At 41.1% G+C, this 17,552-nt stretch overlaps 1 protein-coding gene across 2 annotated transcripts in view; it reads right to left on the bottom strand.

Annotated features, from left to right (window-relative positions):
* Positions 1-516: 516 nt before the first annotated feature.
* il12rb2l (interleukin 12 receptor, beta 2a, like) overlaps positions 517-17,552 on the bottom strand; it is a 64,753-nt gene continuing 47,717 nt past the window's right edge. Inside the window, exons 11-17 of one of the 2 annotated variants that reach the window (XM_061974287.2) lie at positions 9,076-9,273; positions 8,022-8,126; positions 7,801-7,935; positions 4,299-4,469; positions 2,969-3,038; positions 1,231-1,318; positions 517-1,162 (exon numbers count right to left, since the gene is read on the bottom strand). In XM_061974287.2, coding sequence (XP_061830271.1) covers positions 845-1,162; positions 1,231-1,318; positions 2,969-3,038; positions 4,299-4,469; positions 7,801-7,935; positions 8,022-8,126; positions 9,076-9,273 — 1,085 coding nt within the window. In that variant the 3' untranslated portion in view covers positions 517-844. Of the gene's footprint in view, positions 1,163-1,230; positions 1,319-2,968; positions 3,039-4,298; positions 4,473-7,800; positions 7,936-8,021; positions 8,127-9,075; positions 9,274-17,552 lie in introns of both variants that reach the window. The other variant, XM_061974286.2, reaches the window with a different exon arrangement.

Raw genomic sequence — 17,552 nt, 5'->3', positions numbered from 1 at the left:
TAACACTTCTATAAGACTTTTAAAGTCATTTTGATAGTAGGCTAATATAGACACTTACGCCATGTGTTGCCCTCATAACACTTATATAAGACTATTAGGTGATTTTGATAGTAAGCTAATATAGCCACTTACATCATGTGTTGTCTTCATTATAACACTTATATAAGACTTTTAAAGTCATTTTGATAGTAGGCTAATATAGCTAATATAGACACTTACGCCATGTGTTGCCCTCATTATAACACTTATATAAGACTATTAAAGTAATCTTGATAGTAAGCTAATATAGACACTAACATCATGTGTTGCCTTCATTATAACACTTATATAAGGCTTTTAATATTTTGCGGCTCCAGACAATTTTTTTTTTTTTTTTTGTATTTTTGGTGCAATATGGCTCTTTCAACATCTTGGGTTAAAAAACACAAACCGAACTCTTTATAAAAACACAGAATTGCCCAAGAGGTTTAGAGGCATCTCGAGTGCAGAATTCTATATCAATATTCCACACAAAAAAAAGTTCTGTTTTGTTTATTGCAAGATTCAAAGATGCAAGAGTTTCCAATCTTGGGAAATGAATACTTTCCTACCATATGTTCTTGGTGGTTAATTATGCTTTTAACTTAATTGTATGTACATTCCTTTTTATGTGCAACAGTTAGAAATTGCTCATGAAAATGGAAACACTTGACATTATTAAAAACCTTATAAAAAACACATTTATTTGAAGACATTGCCAACATATTGCCACCAAGTAGTGGGGGGGATCCCCAAATCTGTGGTCCCCTCCAATGTTTCTCATTGTACCCCATTGGGTTGAGTTTTTTCTTGCCCTGATGTGGGATCAACTGTCCAGTATTTCCACAGCACTCGGCATGAAGTGCTTTTCATAACCTAACGTGACATCATCTTCTTCATCTGAATTCCAAGAATCTTCCCTGTTGACAAGCTCACTTGCCCCCTTTTCCTGGTCGGAGTCCACCCTTTTGCTGCACTCTTTTCCATCACGCTGCTTCGACTTTGTTGCCGGTTTTGTATTTAGGTCCTCGGAATCGGAGTATTCCCCACACGCTGGCTCTTTGATTGCCACGACCTCCAAAACGGATATGGTGGTGTGCGGTTCACAGGTGTGGTTACCGATCCAAACCGAATGGTCATCCATCTGCAGGGATCATCACACATATTTGAACTGGAATGACGCAATATTTACAGTAGCGGAATTACACCCACCTGCTCCTTCATCAATTTGAAGATGCCACTGTTGTACGCATCTGGAATCCTTTCATTTAAACACACACACACTTTGCCTCTGCGAAAACTTGACATGAGAGTAGGTTTTGTTATTATTGTTGCTGAAACCATTGAGGGGCAAGTCTACAAACCCCGTTTCCATATGAGTTGGGAAATTGTATTAGATGTATATATAAACGGAATACAATGATTTGCAAATCATTTTCAACCCATATTCAGTTGAATATGCTACAAAGACAACATATTTGATGTTCAAACTGATAAAAAAATGTTTTTAATTAACTTGGAATATGATGCTAACAACACGTGACAAAGAAGTTGGGAAAGGTGGCAATAAATACTGATAAAGTTGAGGAATGCTCATCAAACACTTATTTGGAACATCCCACAGGTGAACAGGAAAATTGGGAACAGGTGGGTGCCATGATTGGGTATAAAAGCAGCTTCCATGAAATGCTCAGTCATTCACAAACAAGGGGCGAGGGTCACCACTTTGTCAACAAATGCGTGAGCAAAATATTGAACAGTTTAAGAAAAACCTTTCTCAACCAGCTATTGCAAGGAATTCAGGGATTTCACCATCTACGGTCCGTAATGTCATCAAAGGGTTCAGAGAATCTGGAGAAATCACTGCACGTAAGCAGCTAAGCCCGTGACCTTCGATCCCTCAGGCTGTACTGCATCAACAAGCGACATCAGTATGTAAAGGATATCACCACATGGGCTCAGGAAAACTTCAGAAAACCCACTGTCAGTAACTACAGTTGGTCGCTACATCTGTAAGTGGAAGTTAAAACTCTCCTATGCAAGGCGAAAACCGTTTATCAACAACACCCAGAAACGCCTTCGGCTTCGCTGGGCCTGAGCTCATCTAAGATGGACTGATACAAAGTGGAAAAGTGTTCTGTGGTCTGACGAGTCCACATTTCAAATTGTTTTTGTAAACTGTGGACGTCGTGTCCTCCGGACCAAAGAGGAAAAGAACCATCCGGATTGTTATAAGCGCAAAGTTGAAAAGCCAGCATCTGTGATGGTATGGGGGTGTATTAGTGCCCAAGACATGGGTAACTTACACATCTGTGAAGGCACCATTAATGCTGAAAGGTACATACAGGTTTTGGAGCAACATATGTTGCCATCCAAGCAACGTTACCACTGACGCCCCTGCTTATTTCAGCAAGACAATGCCAAGCCACCTGTTACAACAGCGTGGCTTCATAGTAAAAGAGTGCGGGTACTAGACTGGCCTGCCTGTAGTCCAGACCTGTCTCCCATTGAAAATGTGTGGCGCATTATGAAGCCTAAAATACCACAACGGAGACCCCCGGACTGTTGAACAACTTAAGCTGTACATCAAGCAAGAATGGGAAAGAATTCCACCTGAGAAGCTTCAAAAATGTGTCTCCTCAGTTCCCAAACGTTTACTGAGTGTTGTTAAAAGGAAAGGCCATGTAACACAGTGGTGAACATGCCCTTTCCCAACTACTTTGGCACGTGTTGCAGCCATGAAATTCTAAGTTAATTATTATTTGCAAAAAAAAAAATTTTGTTTATGAGTTTGAACATCAAATATGTTGTCTTTGTAGTGCATTCAACTGAATATGGGTTGGAAAGGATTTGCAAATCATTGTATTCCGTTTATATTTACATCTAACACAATTTCCCAACTCATATGGAAACAGGGTTTGTAGTTTATTTAGATATAAATAAATATCACCTCAGGGAAACCAGAATACCACCTAATACGATCAGAAAACACACTGGGAGCAGGAGTGTTAATATGAGCGCTGTGGAAGAAAGAAGGAGCTTAGTGACCAACATGTCATATCTGACTTACAGTCGTGGTCAAAAGTTTACAGAACTTTCCTCCAGAAGGTCTTATCTTTGTCCATGTGATGTCAGATGAAACTAAAATGTAGCTGTTTGGCCACAATACCCAGCAATATGTTTGGAGGAGAAAAGGTGAGGCCTTTAATCCCAGGAACACCAGACCTACCGTCAAGCATGGTGGTGGTAGTATTATGCTCTGGGCCTGTTTTGCTGCCAATGGAACTGGTGCTTTACAGAGAGTAAATGGGACAATGAAAAAGGAGGATTACCTCCAAATTCTTCAGGACAATCTAAAATCATCAGCCCGGAGGTTGGGTCTTGGGCAACAGGACGATGACCCCAAACACACGTCAAAAGTGGTAAAGGAATGGCTAAATCAGGCTAGAATTAAGGTTTTTGGAATGGCCTTCCCAAAATCCTGATTTAAACTTGTGGACAATGCTGAAGAAACAAGTCCATGTCAGAAAACCAACACATTCAGCTGAACTGCACCAATTTTGTCAAGAGGACTGGTCAAAAATTCAAGCAGAAGCTTGTGGATGGCTACCAAAAGTGCCCCGACTTAAACAAGTTGAAAAACTTATTCGGGTGTTACCATTTAGTGGTCAATTGTACGGAATATGTACTTCACTGTGCAACCTACTAATAAAAGTCTCAATCAATCAAAACCCTACTCAGTGGCCTAGTGGTTAGAGTGTCCGCCCTGAGATGGGTAGGTCGTGAGTTCAAACCCCGGCCTAGTCATACCAAAGACTATAAAAATGGGACCCATTATCTCCCTGCTTGGCACTCAGCATCAAGGGTTGGAATTGGGGGTTAAATCACCAAAAATGATTCCCGGGCGCGGCCACCGCTGCTGCCCACTGCTCCCCTCACCTCCCAGGGGGTGATCAAGGGTGATGTGTCAAATGCAGAGAGTCATTTCGCCACACCTAGTGTGTGTGTGTCAAATATTAACATTGCTGTATGTATACTTTTGACCCAGCAGATTTGCTCACATTTTCAGTAGACCCATAATAAATTCATAAAAGAACCAAACTTAATGAATGTTTTTTTGTGACCAACAAGTATGTGCTCCAATCACTCTATCACAAAAAAATAAGAGTTGTAGAAATGATTGGTAACTCAAGACAGCCATGACATTATGTTCTTTACAAGTGTATGTCAACTTTTGACCACGAGTGTATACCATAATTTCAACAACAAATGATATTTACATTTGGATTTAAGTTGCTCTTCTTGTTCTGTTTTGAACCTTGCCATGACATTTGGTCCCGGCCCGGCCTCAGTCACAGCCTTGATCCACACTTCATACTCCTGATCTGGATTCAGATCTCGCAGCTCCAAAGTCTCACTTGTATCCTGAGGTGAGGTTGTCACATTGTACACTGCTTTAGGGGAAGAGATACGGTCAATTAATTCAAGTAAAAATGACAGAGAGACATTTGTTAACTCCACAAAACAGCAGGAGCTCGATTTGAAGACTAAGGAGTGGTCTGAGCCAGCAGATTCAACTACAAAACCCAGAACCAGTGAAGTTGGCACATTGTGTAAATGGTAAATAAAAAGAGAATACAATGATTTGCTAATCCTTTTCAACTTATATTCAATTGAATAGACTGCAAAGACAAGATATTTAATGTTTGAACTGAGAAACTTATTTTTTTGTTGTTGCAAATAACCATTAACTTAGAATTTAATGGCAGCAACACATTGCAAAAAAGTTGGCACAGAGGCATTTTTACCACTGTGTTACATGACCTTTCCTTTTAACAACACTCAGTTAACGTTTGGGAACTGAGGGGACCAATTTTTGAAGCTTCCCAGGTAAAATTCTTTCCAATTCTTGCTTGATGTACAGCTTAAGTTGTTCAACAGTCCGAGGTCTCTGTTGTGGTATTTTAGGCTTCATAATGCGCCACACATTTTCAATACGAGACAGGTCTGGACTACAGGCAGGCCAGTCTTGTACCGGCACTCATTTACTACGAATCCATGCTGTTGTAACACGTGCAGGATGTGGCTTGGCATTGTCTTGCTGAAATAAGCAGGGGCGTCAATGAAAAAGACGTTGCTTGGATGGCAACATATGTTCCTCTCAGCATTAATGGTGCCTTCACAGATGTGTGAGTTACCCATGTCTTGGGCACTAATACACCCCCATACCATCACACATGCTGGCTTTTCAACTTTGCACCTATATATGTCCGGAGGACACGACGTCCACAGTTTCCAAAAACAATTTGAAATGTGGACTCGTCAGACCACAGAACACTTTTCCACTTTGCATCAGTCCATCTTCGATGACCTCGGTCCCAGCAAAGCCGGTGGTGTTTCTGGGTGTTGTTGATAAATGGCTTTGGCTTTGCATAGTATAGTTTTAACTTGCACTTACAGATGTAGCGACAAACTGTAGTTGTTGACAGTGGTTTTCTGAAGTGTTCCTGAGCCCATGTGGTGATATCCTTTACACACTGATGTCGCTTGTTGATGCAATCAAAGGTCGAAGGTCACGGGTATTTAACGTTTACCGCTTACGTGCAGTGACTTCTCCAGATTCTATGGACCGTAGATGGTGAAATCCCTAAATTCCTTGCAATAGCTGGTTGAGAAAGGTTTTTCTTAAACTGTTCAACAATTTGCTCACGCATTTGTTGACAAAGTGGTGACCCTCGCCCCATCCTTGTTTGTCAATGACTGAGCATTTCATGGAAGCTGCTTTTATACTCAATCATGGCACCCACCTGTTCCCTATTAGCCTGTTCACCTGTGGGATGTTCCAAATAAGTGTTTGATGAGCATTCCTCAACATTCTCAATCTTTTTTGCCACTTGTGCCAGCTTTTTTTGAAACATGTTGCAGACATCAAATTCCAAATGAGCTAATATTTGCAAAAACTAAAGTTTCTCAGTTGCAGTTACAGTCTACTCAATTGAATACAAGTATAAAAGGATTTGCAAATCATTGTATTGTGTTTTTATTTACCATTTACACAACGTGACAATTATCCCAGTTTACCCTTATTGTTACTCTTATTTTCTACATATATAAAATAAGAACGTCCGGTGTCAGAAAATGAAAAAAATATCAGTTTTAGTATCTTTTTCTGTTTCTGTTTACTGGGAATGTATATTTTTGTTATATGTAATGTAAAATCAAAATCAAACCATTTTTTGGATGTTATTCCTCTTTGACATAAAAAAAAAACAAAAAACGCTTTGTTTCTCAATTTTCTTTTTTGTTTTCGAAAACAAAATTCAAATAAACACTTTTTAATTTTCAATGTCCATTCACGATACAAAAATTAAATGACCAAAACCATACTTGCCAACCTTGAGACCTCCGATTTCGGGAGGTGGGGGGAGGGGGGTGGGCGTGGTCGGGGTGGTAGGGGGGCGTGGCTAAAAGGGGAGGAGTATATTTACAGCTAGAATTCACCAAGTCAAGTATTTCATATATATATATATATATATATATATATATACACATATATATATAGATATACATATATATAGATATATATACATATATATATATATATACATATATATATATATATATATATATATATACGTACATATATTTATTTTATTATATATATATATATATATATATATATATATATATATATATATATATATATATATATATATATATATAAAATAAATACTTGCATTTCAGTGTTCATTTATTTACACATATACACACACATAACACTCATCTACTCATTGTTGAGTTAAGGGTTGAATTGTCCATTCTTGTTCTATTCTCTGTCACTATTTTTCTAACCATGCTGAACACCCTCTCTGATGATGCATTGCTGTGTGGCACGCACAAAAGTGCTTACATCAAATGCACAAGATGGCAGTATTGTCCTGTTTAAGAGTGTCACAACATTGCTGTTTACAGACGAACTGCTTTACGGTATACAAAAACGTGACTGCTGTTGTTGTGTGTTGTTGCCGCGCTGGGAGGACGTTAATGAAACTGCCTAACAATAAACCCACATAAGAAACCAAGAACTCGCCCTCCATCATTCTACAGTTATAACGTGATTGGGCAGGTATGCTGGTTATGTTGTGGGTTAGCTGGACTCAGGTCCATGAGGACCTGAGTCCGCCTGAATTTCGGGAGAAAATTTGTCCCGGGAGGTTTTCGGGAGAGGCGCTGAATTTCGGGAGTCTCCCGGAAAATCCGGGAGGGTTGGCAAGTATGCCAAAACACACACTGACCAAATCAAAATCAAACCATTTTTTTAATGTTATTGCTCTTTGACATAAAAAAAAAAAAATGTTTTGTTTTATCAAAACAGATAAACAAGACAAAGAAGTACTCGATTACCTTTTTATGAAAGTAAATTACGCCCATCTTTTTCTTATCATCTTAATGAGCAACCTGTATTAACCGTGAATACTGCAGATTAATACAAAAAAAATATTCCATTGGCATCAATGCCTTTATTGGTGTGAAGGTCACCGCACGTCACTGCTGTCTCTGCATGCGCTTTAACACCAATTTATAAGGTGTTACACTTTCCGCACGGTGGTTTATTAACTCATTAGCGCTATAAAGCAGTTTGCTCTTCACGGCTATTATAACAATGTTTCTGGTGGTCCTACATTTTCATTAATAATAATCCAAAGCATTAATGTAATTGTAGCATTTACGATATGCTACAACTTACTGAGTTTAATTTGTTTGTATTCTGTTGCCGCTTACCCGTTTGTCCCTGGATACCTATTTGGTAGTAGAGTATCAGCCCCCTCTGCATGGCCAGTGGAACAGGCTCCCACACCAGCGTCACACGTGTGGCAGCAATGGAGCTAATTCTAAAAGAAGGCACTTTGGAGGGAGCTGGGGGAGAAAAAACAACAACAACAACAACAAAATAAATACATCTTTTGTTTTGAAACACTGATTATTATTGTATTGATACCTACTTCCTTGATGAGAATATCCAATAACTGTGGAAAAATGTTGGCTTTGTCCATTGGGTGTCACTTTGAACAGCGACACTTGGTAAGGCGTGTACTTCTCAAAATGACCTAAAGAATGAGAAACCAGCCAGAGTTATTTTTTGCTTTACAAAACCAATGAGGTTCTTTTCCTCTTTGAAAAAAACAATTTGAAATGTGGACTCGTCCGACCACAGAACACTTTTCCACTCAGTCCATCTCAGAAGAGTTTGGGCCCAGCGAAGTCGGCGCCGTTTCTGGGTGTTGTTGACAAATGGCTTTCGCTTTGCATAGTTTTAACTTGCACTTACAGATGTAGCAACCAACTTTAGCTACTGACAATGGTTTTCTGAAATGTCCCTGAGCCCATGTGGTGATATCCTTTACACGCCGATGTCGCTTTTTGATGCATTACTGCCTGAGGGATCCAAGGTCACGGGCATTCAATGTTACGTGCAGTGATTTCTCCAGATTCTCTGAAACTTTTGATGATATTACGGACCGTAGATGGTGAAATCCCTAAATTCCTTGCAATAGCTCGTTGAGAAATGTTCTTAAACTGTTGGACAATTTGCTCACACGTTTTGTTCACAAAGCGGTGACCCTCGCCCCATCCTTGTTTGTGAATGACTGAGCATTTCATGGAAGTTGCTTTTATACCCAACCATGGCACCCACATGTTCCCAATTACCGGTAGCCTGTTCACCTGTGGGATGTTCCAAATAAGTGTTTGATGAGCATTCCTCAACGTTCTCAGTCTTTTTTGCCACTTGTGCCAGCTTTTTTGAAACATGTTGCAGGCATCAAATTCCAAATGAGCTAATATTTGCAAAAAATAACAAAGTTTACCTGTTCGAACGTTAAATATCTTGTCTTTGCAGTCTATTCAATTGAATATAAGTTGAAAAGGATTTGCAAATCATTGTATTTTGTTTTTATTTACCATTTACACAACGTGCTAACTTCACTGGTTTTGGCGTTTGTACTAATATAATACTAATATATTGAACGCAAATTATTGATAATGCAAATGACACACCTCTAAATGTTGCAGAAGCATGGCTTTTGTTCACTCTCATCCAGTCAAATCCTTGGCCGAGATGGCGTCCTGCTTGTTTGTATTGCACCACATACTCCTTGATTGAGTTGATGTCAGGGCGCTGAGAGTGCAGATCCCACAAGACGGTGAGGTTCTCCGTATTCATCGTGACATCAATGGCGTGCTTTGGCGTTCTTTCTTTACCAAAACAAAAGATCAAACGAAGATTATAGTTTAATATATAGGAGGCGTTAGATTATACCAATGTAACCACAATCAAGCTTAGAAGTATGTTGTCTCCCAAATTCAAATTGCGTTCCATAAATTTGAATGGTATGAGTTTATTTCAATCATGTTTACAGTTACAATATGGCACATCGTATATTTCCAGTTTCAGTGCAACATACAACCGAAAACTTTTTTAATCCTACCCCTTTTCCGTTTTATAGCAATTACCAACACATTTGTTTGTTTACTTTCTGTGCTTAATCCAGGGGTGCTCATTACGTCGATCGCGAGCTACCGGTCGATCTAGGAGGGTGTGTCAGTCGATCACCAGCCAGGCATTAAAAAAATAGTCCTAAAAATGAGCGATCATAAATCTTCACTATGACGTCACTTTCGTCACTTGATTGACATTCACGGCACCCGAGGGTCTTCTGAGATGACGCTGGCTGCTGCCAGCTCATTAAAATTACCGACTGGAAGGCGAGAAACACTTTATTTCAACAGACTCTGGCGCCGTACCTGTCGTCAAACCTCCAAAGACCGACTGCACAGTTGCACAGTAGCGCTAACAAAATAAGAGTCTCAGAAAGCTGGCGTGCACAAGCTAGCAAGCTACGGAGCTTGCCGACAATGTATTTCTTGTAAAGTGTATACAAAGGAGTACGGAAGCTGGACAAATAAGATGCCAAAAACCAACCACTTTCATGTGGTATTGGACAGAAAGGAGGACTTTTTTTCTCCTCCATTCGAAAATGCGGACATTATCAGCACCACTGTCTGATTCCAATCAATGCAAGTCATCAGAATCAGGTAATACACCAACTTATATTCTTGTCTTCATGAAAGAAAGGAATCTATATGTGTTAAACATGCTTGTATTATCTTTAAACACCTTTAACTTGTTAACAATATTAACTATATGTGTTAAACATGCTTGTATTATCTTTAAACACCTTTAACTTGTTAACAATATTAACTATATGTGTTAAACATGCTTGTATTATCTTTAAACACCTTTAAGTTGTTAACAATATTAACTATTTGTATTAAACATTCTTGTATTATCATTAAACACCTTTAATTTTTTAACAATATTAACTATGTGTTAAACATGCTTGTATTATCATTAAACACCTTTAACTTGTTAACAATATTAACTATATGTGTTAAACATGCTTTCATTATCTTTAAACACCTTTTACTTGTTAACAATATTAACTATATGTATTAAACATACTTGTATTATCATTAAACACCTTTAATTTATTAACAATGTTAACTATAAGTGTTAAACATGCTTGCATTATCATTAAACACCTTTAACTTGTTAACAAAAACATATATTTCATAAATAAGTAAATATCAATTATATATATGAATGAGGTAGATCCCCACGACTTGATCAATTGAAAAGTAGCTCGCCTGCAGAAAAAGTGTGAGCACGCCTGCCTTAATCTATAACACAAACAAATAAATAAATATATATACATAAATTAGGGCCGTCAAAGTCAAAGGCAAAAATAACGTGTTAACTATAAGTTATTTTAAAGGCACAGATCTTTTTGACAGACAATGCCTAGTGTGTGAATGTTGTCTGTCTATCTGTGTTAGCCCTGTGATGAGTTGGCGACTTGTCCAGGGTGTACCCCGCCTTCCGCCCGAGTGCAGCTGAGATAGGCTGCAGCAACCCCGAAAGGGACAAGCGGTAGAAAATGGATGGATGGAATTCCATAGCCTAGGAAAATGTAGCTGCGTTCAGTTATTGTTGATTCTAAGCAGCTGTCAAAGTGTACCAAATTTTCGAAATACCTACTCAAACTTCTTCTGTCCAGGTGAGAGGCATGATTTATGATCTAGAATAAACTTCCAATGAGCAGGGAAGCGAGGAAGCAGCAGATCACTCAATGTAAACATACGTACACACAGAAGTGGTCACGGCGTCACTATAAATAGTTTTTATGTGTTAGCGTTTATAATAACAATATCAATAATACTTGTTTAATATTCAAGTCACGAAATGTAAATGGAGTATTGTTGGTGGTTTTTGAATGGTTATTTGTTGGAATTTTTTGGCGAAATAGTGGAGCTCCAATTTGCTCCGCTTTTATTTACGTTTCTTTATCATTTAGAATGTATTTAAAAAAATCTATCCGTCGTCATAATGATTGTGAACGATAGGCAAAAATTTGAAAAAATGCATTTCCCTTTTAATTCCACATATTGACACATACTAAAGGTCTTAAGTGTTGTACGAGCATACAAACATTTTAAGTTACATTTTTCCCTAAGGTTACATTTCTCCTCTTTTGTGGAAAATAATCATTGTACATTCTTGGGAAGCAGGTTATAGAGTGCCTGTGCAAAATTCTAGCCGTTTACAAATGCACCAAATCATTTAATTTCAATATTTTTGATTTTTGGTTTAAATGTTCTCCATATCCGGCATGATGTATTATCCTAACTGACCTTTTTTGTTACATGTTTTACGGTATACTCCATATTTTTACATATTTCATAGAAATATAATAGTTACTATGAACCTCACACGTTATAATTGTAGCAAATATTTTTCATCGAAATTTAAGAATAAAAGTATCGTCTATAAAACAGTGGAATTGATCATTTATTTGTTGATGCATTATAACTTTGAAAGTATGGAAAATGGTGTGAAAATACATAGAAAAAGTTTCCAAAAATGGAGAGAATTTGTGTTTAATTCTAGAGTTTGTAAATTATTTTAAGGCCAAAACTCTTGTCAAACCTGACAAATGTATCTTCTTACTTGGTAATAAGGATTATTAGGGCATTAAATCCATCACAACTAGACTATTCAGTTTGTCTAAAAATAAGTTTTGCCTCCCATCCGAGCAGGCTTTATCATTTCATGCTCACAGACTTTGCTTGGACAGATTTAGCCTAGAGATGTCCGATAATATCGGGCTGCCGATATTATCGGCCGATAAATGCTTTAAAATGTAATATCTATCTATCTATCTATCTATCTAGCTAATTATTACTTTTTAATGCAAAATGTTGGCATTTGTCATATAAAATTCTGACTTTTATCACAATATTGCCAATTTTTCTGTTGTTCTTGTAAAATACTGACATTTATTGAGTAAAATCATGACTTTTGTCATCATTTTGCCAAGTAAAATTCCGATTATTACTATAATATTGCCAACATTTTAAAGTTTTCTTATAAAATTGTGACTTTTGTCAAGTAAAATTACGACTGTTTTCATACAACTGCCAACATTTTAAGCTTTTCTTGTAAAATTGCAACTGTTATTGAGTAAAATTCCAACTTTTAAATTATCGGTATCGGTTTCAAAGAGTAAAATGTATGACTTTTTAAAACGCCGCTATACGGAGTGGTACACGGACATAGGGAGAAGTACAGAGCGCCAATAAATCTTAAAGGCACTGCCTTTGCGTGCCGGCCCAATCACATAATATCTACGGCTTTTCGCACACACAACAGCCATACAGGTCACACTGAGGGTGGCCGTATAAACAACTTTAACACTGTTACAAATATGCGCCACACTGTGAACCCACACCAAACAAGAATGACAAACACATTTCGGGAGAACATCCGCACCGTAACACAACAGAAACACAATAACGGTCTGGTATGGAAACTGCACTGCGTAGGACAGGAAGGCACTCCAGCGAGTGATTAAAACTGCTCAGTACATATCAGGAGCAGCCTTCCCCTCACTACAGGACATGTACTCTACCAGGGCCACCAGGAGAGCACACAACATCATAAAGGACAGTACACACCCCCAGCACAGTCTCTTCAGCCTCCTACCATCAGGCAGATGATACAGGAGCCTGAAATCCAGGACTACTAGACTGACAAACAGTTTCTACCCACAGGCCATCAGGCTTGTGAATGCTAACTTGTGAATGCTAGCCCCCCTCCCCCGTTTTACTTTTATCTTTTTGAACAAAAGACAGCTACCATGACCACCCCCGAACTGTGAACCATCACTGTAGACACTTTTCACCTTTGATCACTAAAGACACTTTAACTGCTTCTGTGACCCAAGGTCACCTCCATATTTATACTGTTGACTATCAATCAGAATGTGCAATAATGTTATGTTACTTACTGCAGTTATTTTCAACCACTGTGCCGCGGCACACTAGTGTGCCGTGAGATACAGTCTGGTGTGCCGTGGGAGATTATCTAATGTCACCTATTTGGGGTAAAAAAGTATTTTTTGCAAACCAGTAATTATAGTCTGCAAATGATGTGTTGTTGTTGAGTGTCGGTGCTGTCCAGAGCTCGGCAGAGTAACCCTGTAAATGTCAAGACTTGGTCTTTGGAGTTTGCTTTTCCGGGATGCAACGGAAAGTTGGCTCGTGCGAGACGGGAATGGAGGTACATGATTTTTATTTAATATATCAAAAAAGGAATAAATGAAAGCGCGCACAGTGGCGGAGAATAAACTATGAAAAACAAAAGACTATAGCAAAAAGTACAAATGAAAAGCACGCACAGTGGCGGAGAATAAACTATGAAAAACAAAAAGATTATAAACATGGAACAAAAACTTACTTGGCTTGGACAAAAAAGGAGCAGCGTGAACATGGACATGAAACAATGGACGGAGCATAAATGTGGAGTGGTATGGGGTGCGAGGTCGTCAGAAAGACAAACTGAAAAACACTGAACTTAAATACTATGGACATGATTAGTGAAAGCAGGTGCGTGACTCAAAACGTGAAACAGGTGCGTGACGTGACAGGTGAAAACTAATGGTTGCTATGGTGACCAGACAAGGGAGTGAAAAGACAGAAACTAAACAACAACATGACTTAAAACAAAAACCTGATTACACAGACATGACAGAGCCCCTCCCTTAAGGACAGATACCAGATGTCCATAAAAATTAACAAGAGTCATGGGAGGGCGGAAGGGGGACATGGCGGTGGGTCGCCAGACCACGTGTCCCCGTATCCACCGGGGCAGAGTTAGGTGGCGGCGGCGAGTGGAACGCCGCTGCAGCAGGCGAGGCGGACGCCCAGGGAATGGTCACATTCGTGGCCGACTGGGAGGTGGGCGCACTTGGCGTGGCGGGCGACCAGATAGCGGCCATATCCGTGGCAGGCGTGGAAGCTCGGCGTGGTGAGTCAGGCGGCGAAGCTCGGCGTGGCGCGTCAGGCGGCGAAGCTCGGCGTGGGTCTTGGTCTTGGCGTGGGTCTTGGTCTTGGTATGGCGGGTCTTGGTCTTGGTCTTGGCATGGCGGGTCTTGGTCTTGGCATGGCGGGTCTTGGCGTCGTGAAGCTGCGACTGGCGGCACTTGGCGTCGTGGAGCTGCGACTGGCGGCACTTGGCGTCGTGGAGCTGCGACTGGCGGCACTTGGCGTCGTGGAGCTGCGACTGGCGGCACTTGGCGTCGTGGAGCTGCGACTGGCGGCACTTGGCGTCGTGGAGCTGCGACTGGCGGCACTTGGCGTCGTGGAGCTGCGACTGGCGGCACTTGGCGTCGTGGAGCTGCGACTGGCGGCACTTGGCGTCATGGAGCTGCGACTGGCGGCACTTGGCGTGGAGGGTCTTGGTCTTGGGCTTGGCGTGGAGGGTCTTGGTCTTGGACTTGGCGTGGAGGGTCTTGGTCTTGGACTTGGCGTGGAGGGTCTTGGTCTTGGACTTGGCGTGGAGGGTCTTGGTCTTGGACTTGGCGTGGAGGGTCTTGGTCTTGGACTTGGCGTGGAGGGTCTTGGTCTTGGACTTGGCGTGGAGGGTCTTGGTCTTGGACTTGGCGTGGAGGGTCTTGGTCTTGGACTTGGCGTGGAGGGTCTTGGTCTTGGACTTGGCGTGGAGGGTCTTGGTCTTGGCTAGGCAGTGCTTGGCGGCGTGGAGCTGGTACCGGAGCTTGGCATGATGCGGCTAGGCGTGGTGCGGGTACTGGAGTCTGCCGTGGAACTTGGCGTGGTGGAGCTGGTGCTAGCCTTGGTGCGGCAACAGGTGCAGCGACAGGTGCTAGCTGAGGAGCTAGCCTTGGAGCAGGTGGAGGTGGCCTAGCTGGGGGTTGCGGCTTGGCAGGTCGGAAGACTGGTGAGGGCGGTCTTGCTGGAGGCTGTGGCTTGACGGGTCGGTAGACTGGTGAGGGCGGTCGTGCTGGAGGCTGTGGCTTGACAGGTCGGTAGACTGGTGGTGGCGGCCGTGAGGGAGGCTGTGGCTTGGCATGGTGATGCCGAGCCACCCCACCAACACAGCTCCCGACCCCAGCCCCCCCCTCAAGGGGCGGATACCAGACGCGCTCCCTGCGGTCTGGAACTCTCTGTAGGGGTGGGCGGAGGAGGGCAGAAACTTCCCCATTAAATTGTCCAAATTGTCTTTCTTGTACCTGGGATTGAGTGGGTGAAAAAAATTTGTTTTGTGTCTTGGGTGTGGCTTGAGTCCTGGGGAGCGGGGAATCAAAAGAAAAAGAATTCAGAAAAAAAAAATCCTGGTTTTTGACGTCATCAGGGCGAAGCCGGGCTGGCTGCTGCTTGCTTCCGCCCGGAGGGGGAGGGGCATGTGGGAGCGGCGTGCCCTGCAGGCTCGCGGAAGTTCTTCCTGACGTCCTTCGTCTTTGGCGGCGCTTCCGCGGCTGAGGTGACGCTGTGTCGTCCTGGGACCAAATGAAGTCTCTATACTCCATGGAGGAGTAGCGCCGCGTTTCCTCCTCCATCGCGCACAGGACCGCCCAAGAAGCCTCGTCGAAAATGTCCAACTCAGGTGCGGAAAAGCGGGTCTGCTGACGACCTACTGTCAAGACTTGGTCTTTGGAGTTTGCTTTTCCGGGATGCAACGGAAAGTTGGCTCGTGCGAGACGGGAATGGAGGTACATGATTTTTATTTAATATATCAAAAAAGGAATAAATGAAAGCGCGCACAGTGGCGGAGAATAAACTATGAAAAACAAAAGACTATAGCAAAAAGTACAAATGAAAAGCACGCACAGTGGCGGAGAATAAACTATGAAAAACAAAAAGATTATAAACATGGAACAAAAACTTACTTGGCTTGGACAAAAAAGGAGCAGCGTGAACATGGACATGAAACAATGGGCGGAGCATAAATGTGGAGTGGTATGGGGTGCGAGGTCGTCAGAAAGACAAACTGAAAAACACTGAACTTAAATACTATGGACATGATTAGTGAAAGCAGGTGCGTGACTCAAAACGTGAAACAGGTGCGTGACGTGACAGGTGAAAACTAATGGTTGCTATGGTGACCAGACAAGGGAGTGAAAAGACAGAAACTAAACAACATGACTTAAAACAAAAACCTGATTACACAGACATGACAGTAAAACTCTTTCATATCAGTAGGTGGCAGCAGGTAGCTAATTGCTTTGTAGATGTCGGAAACAGCGGGAGGCAGTGTGCAGGTAAAAAGGTTTCTAATGCTTAAACCAAAAAATAAACAAAAGGTGAATGGCCCTAAGAAAGGGCATTGAAGCTTAGGGAAGACTATGCAGAACGAGACTAAAACTGAACTGGCTACAAAGTAGACAAAAACAGAATGCTGGACGACAGCAAAGACTTACTGTGGAGCAAAGACGGCGTCCGCAATGTACATCCGAACATGACATGACAATCAACAATGTCCACGCAAAGAAGGATAAAAACAACTGAAATATCCTTGATTGCTAAAACAAAGTAGATGCGGGAAATATCGCTCAAAGGAAGACATGAAACTGCTACAGGAAAAGACCAAAAAAAGAGAAAAAGCCACCAAAATTGGAGCGCAAGACAAGAACTAAAACACTACACACAGGAAAACAGCAAAAAACTCCAAATAAGTCAGGGGGTGATGTGACAGGTGGTGACAGTACACCTACTTTGAGACAAGAGCTATAGTGATGCATGCTTGGTTATTATTTAAAGTCATATCCAACAATTGCAACAACAACTTTTTTCTGTCAACTGAGTTTCGTTGTTTAATGATTTCTGCTGGTGGTGTGCCTCCGGATTTTGTCAACACAAAAAATGTGCCTTCGCTCAAAAAAGGTTGAAAATCACTGACTTACTGTGTCTTGTATATACATTTTTATTTTTATTTTTAGCTAAGTACCGTGTGACTTGTTGAAGGGTGGACTAGCAAAGTAAGATTTTCATTGTACGGCAAACTGTCTGTTTAACTGTGCATATGACAATAAACAATCTTGAATCTTGAATAAACACAACAGAACAAATACCCAGAATCCCTTGCAGCACTAACTCTTCCGGGACGCTACAATCTACAC

This window comes from Nerophis lumbriciformis, linkage group LG22 (assembly GCF_033978685.3).
Source record: "Nerophis lumbriciformis linkage group LG22, RoL_Nlum_v2.1, whole genome shotgun sequence".
Classification (NCBI taxonomy): domain Eukaryota; kingdom Metazoa; phylum Chordata; class Actinopteri; order Syngnathiformes; family Syngnathidae; genus Nerophis; species Nerophis lumbriciformis.
Note: the sequence above shows the minus strand (reverse complement) of the source record. Positions and strands in the feature narration are given on the sequence as shown.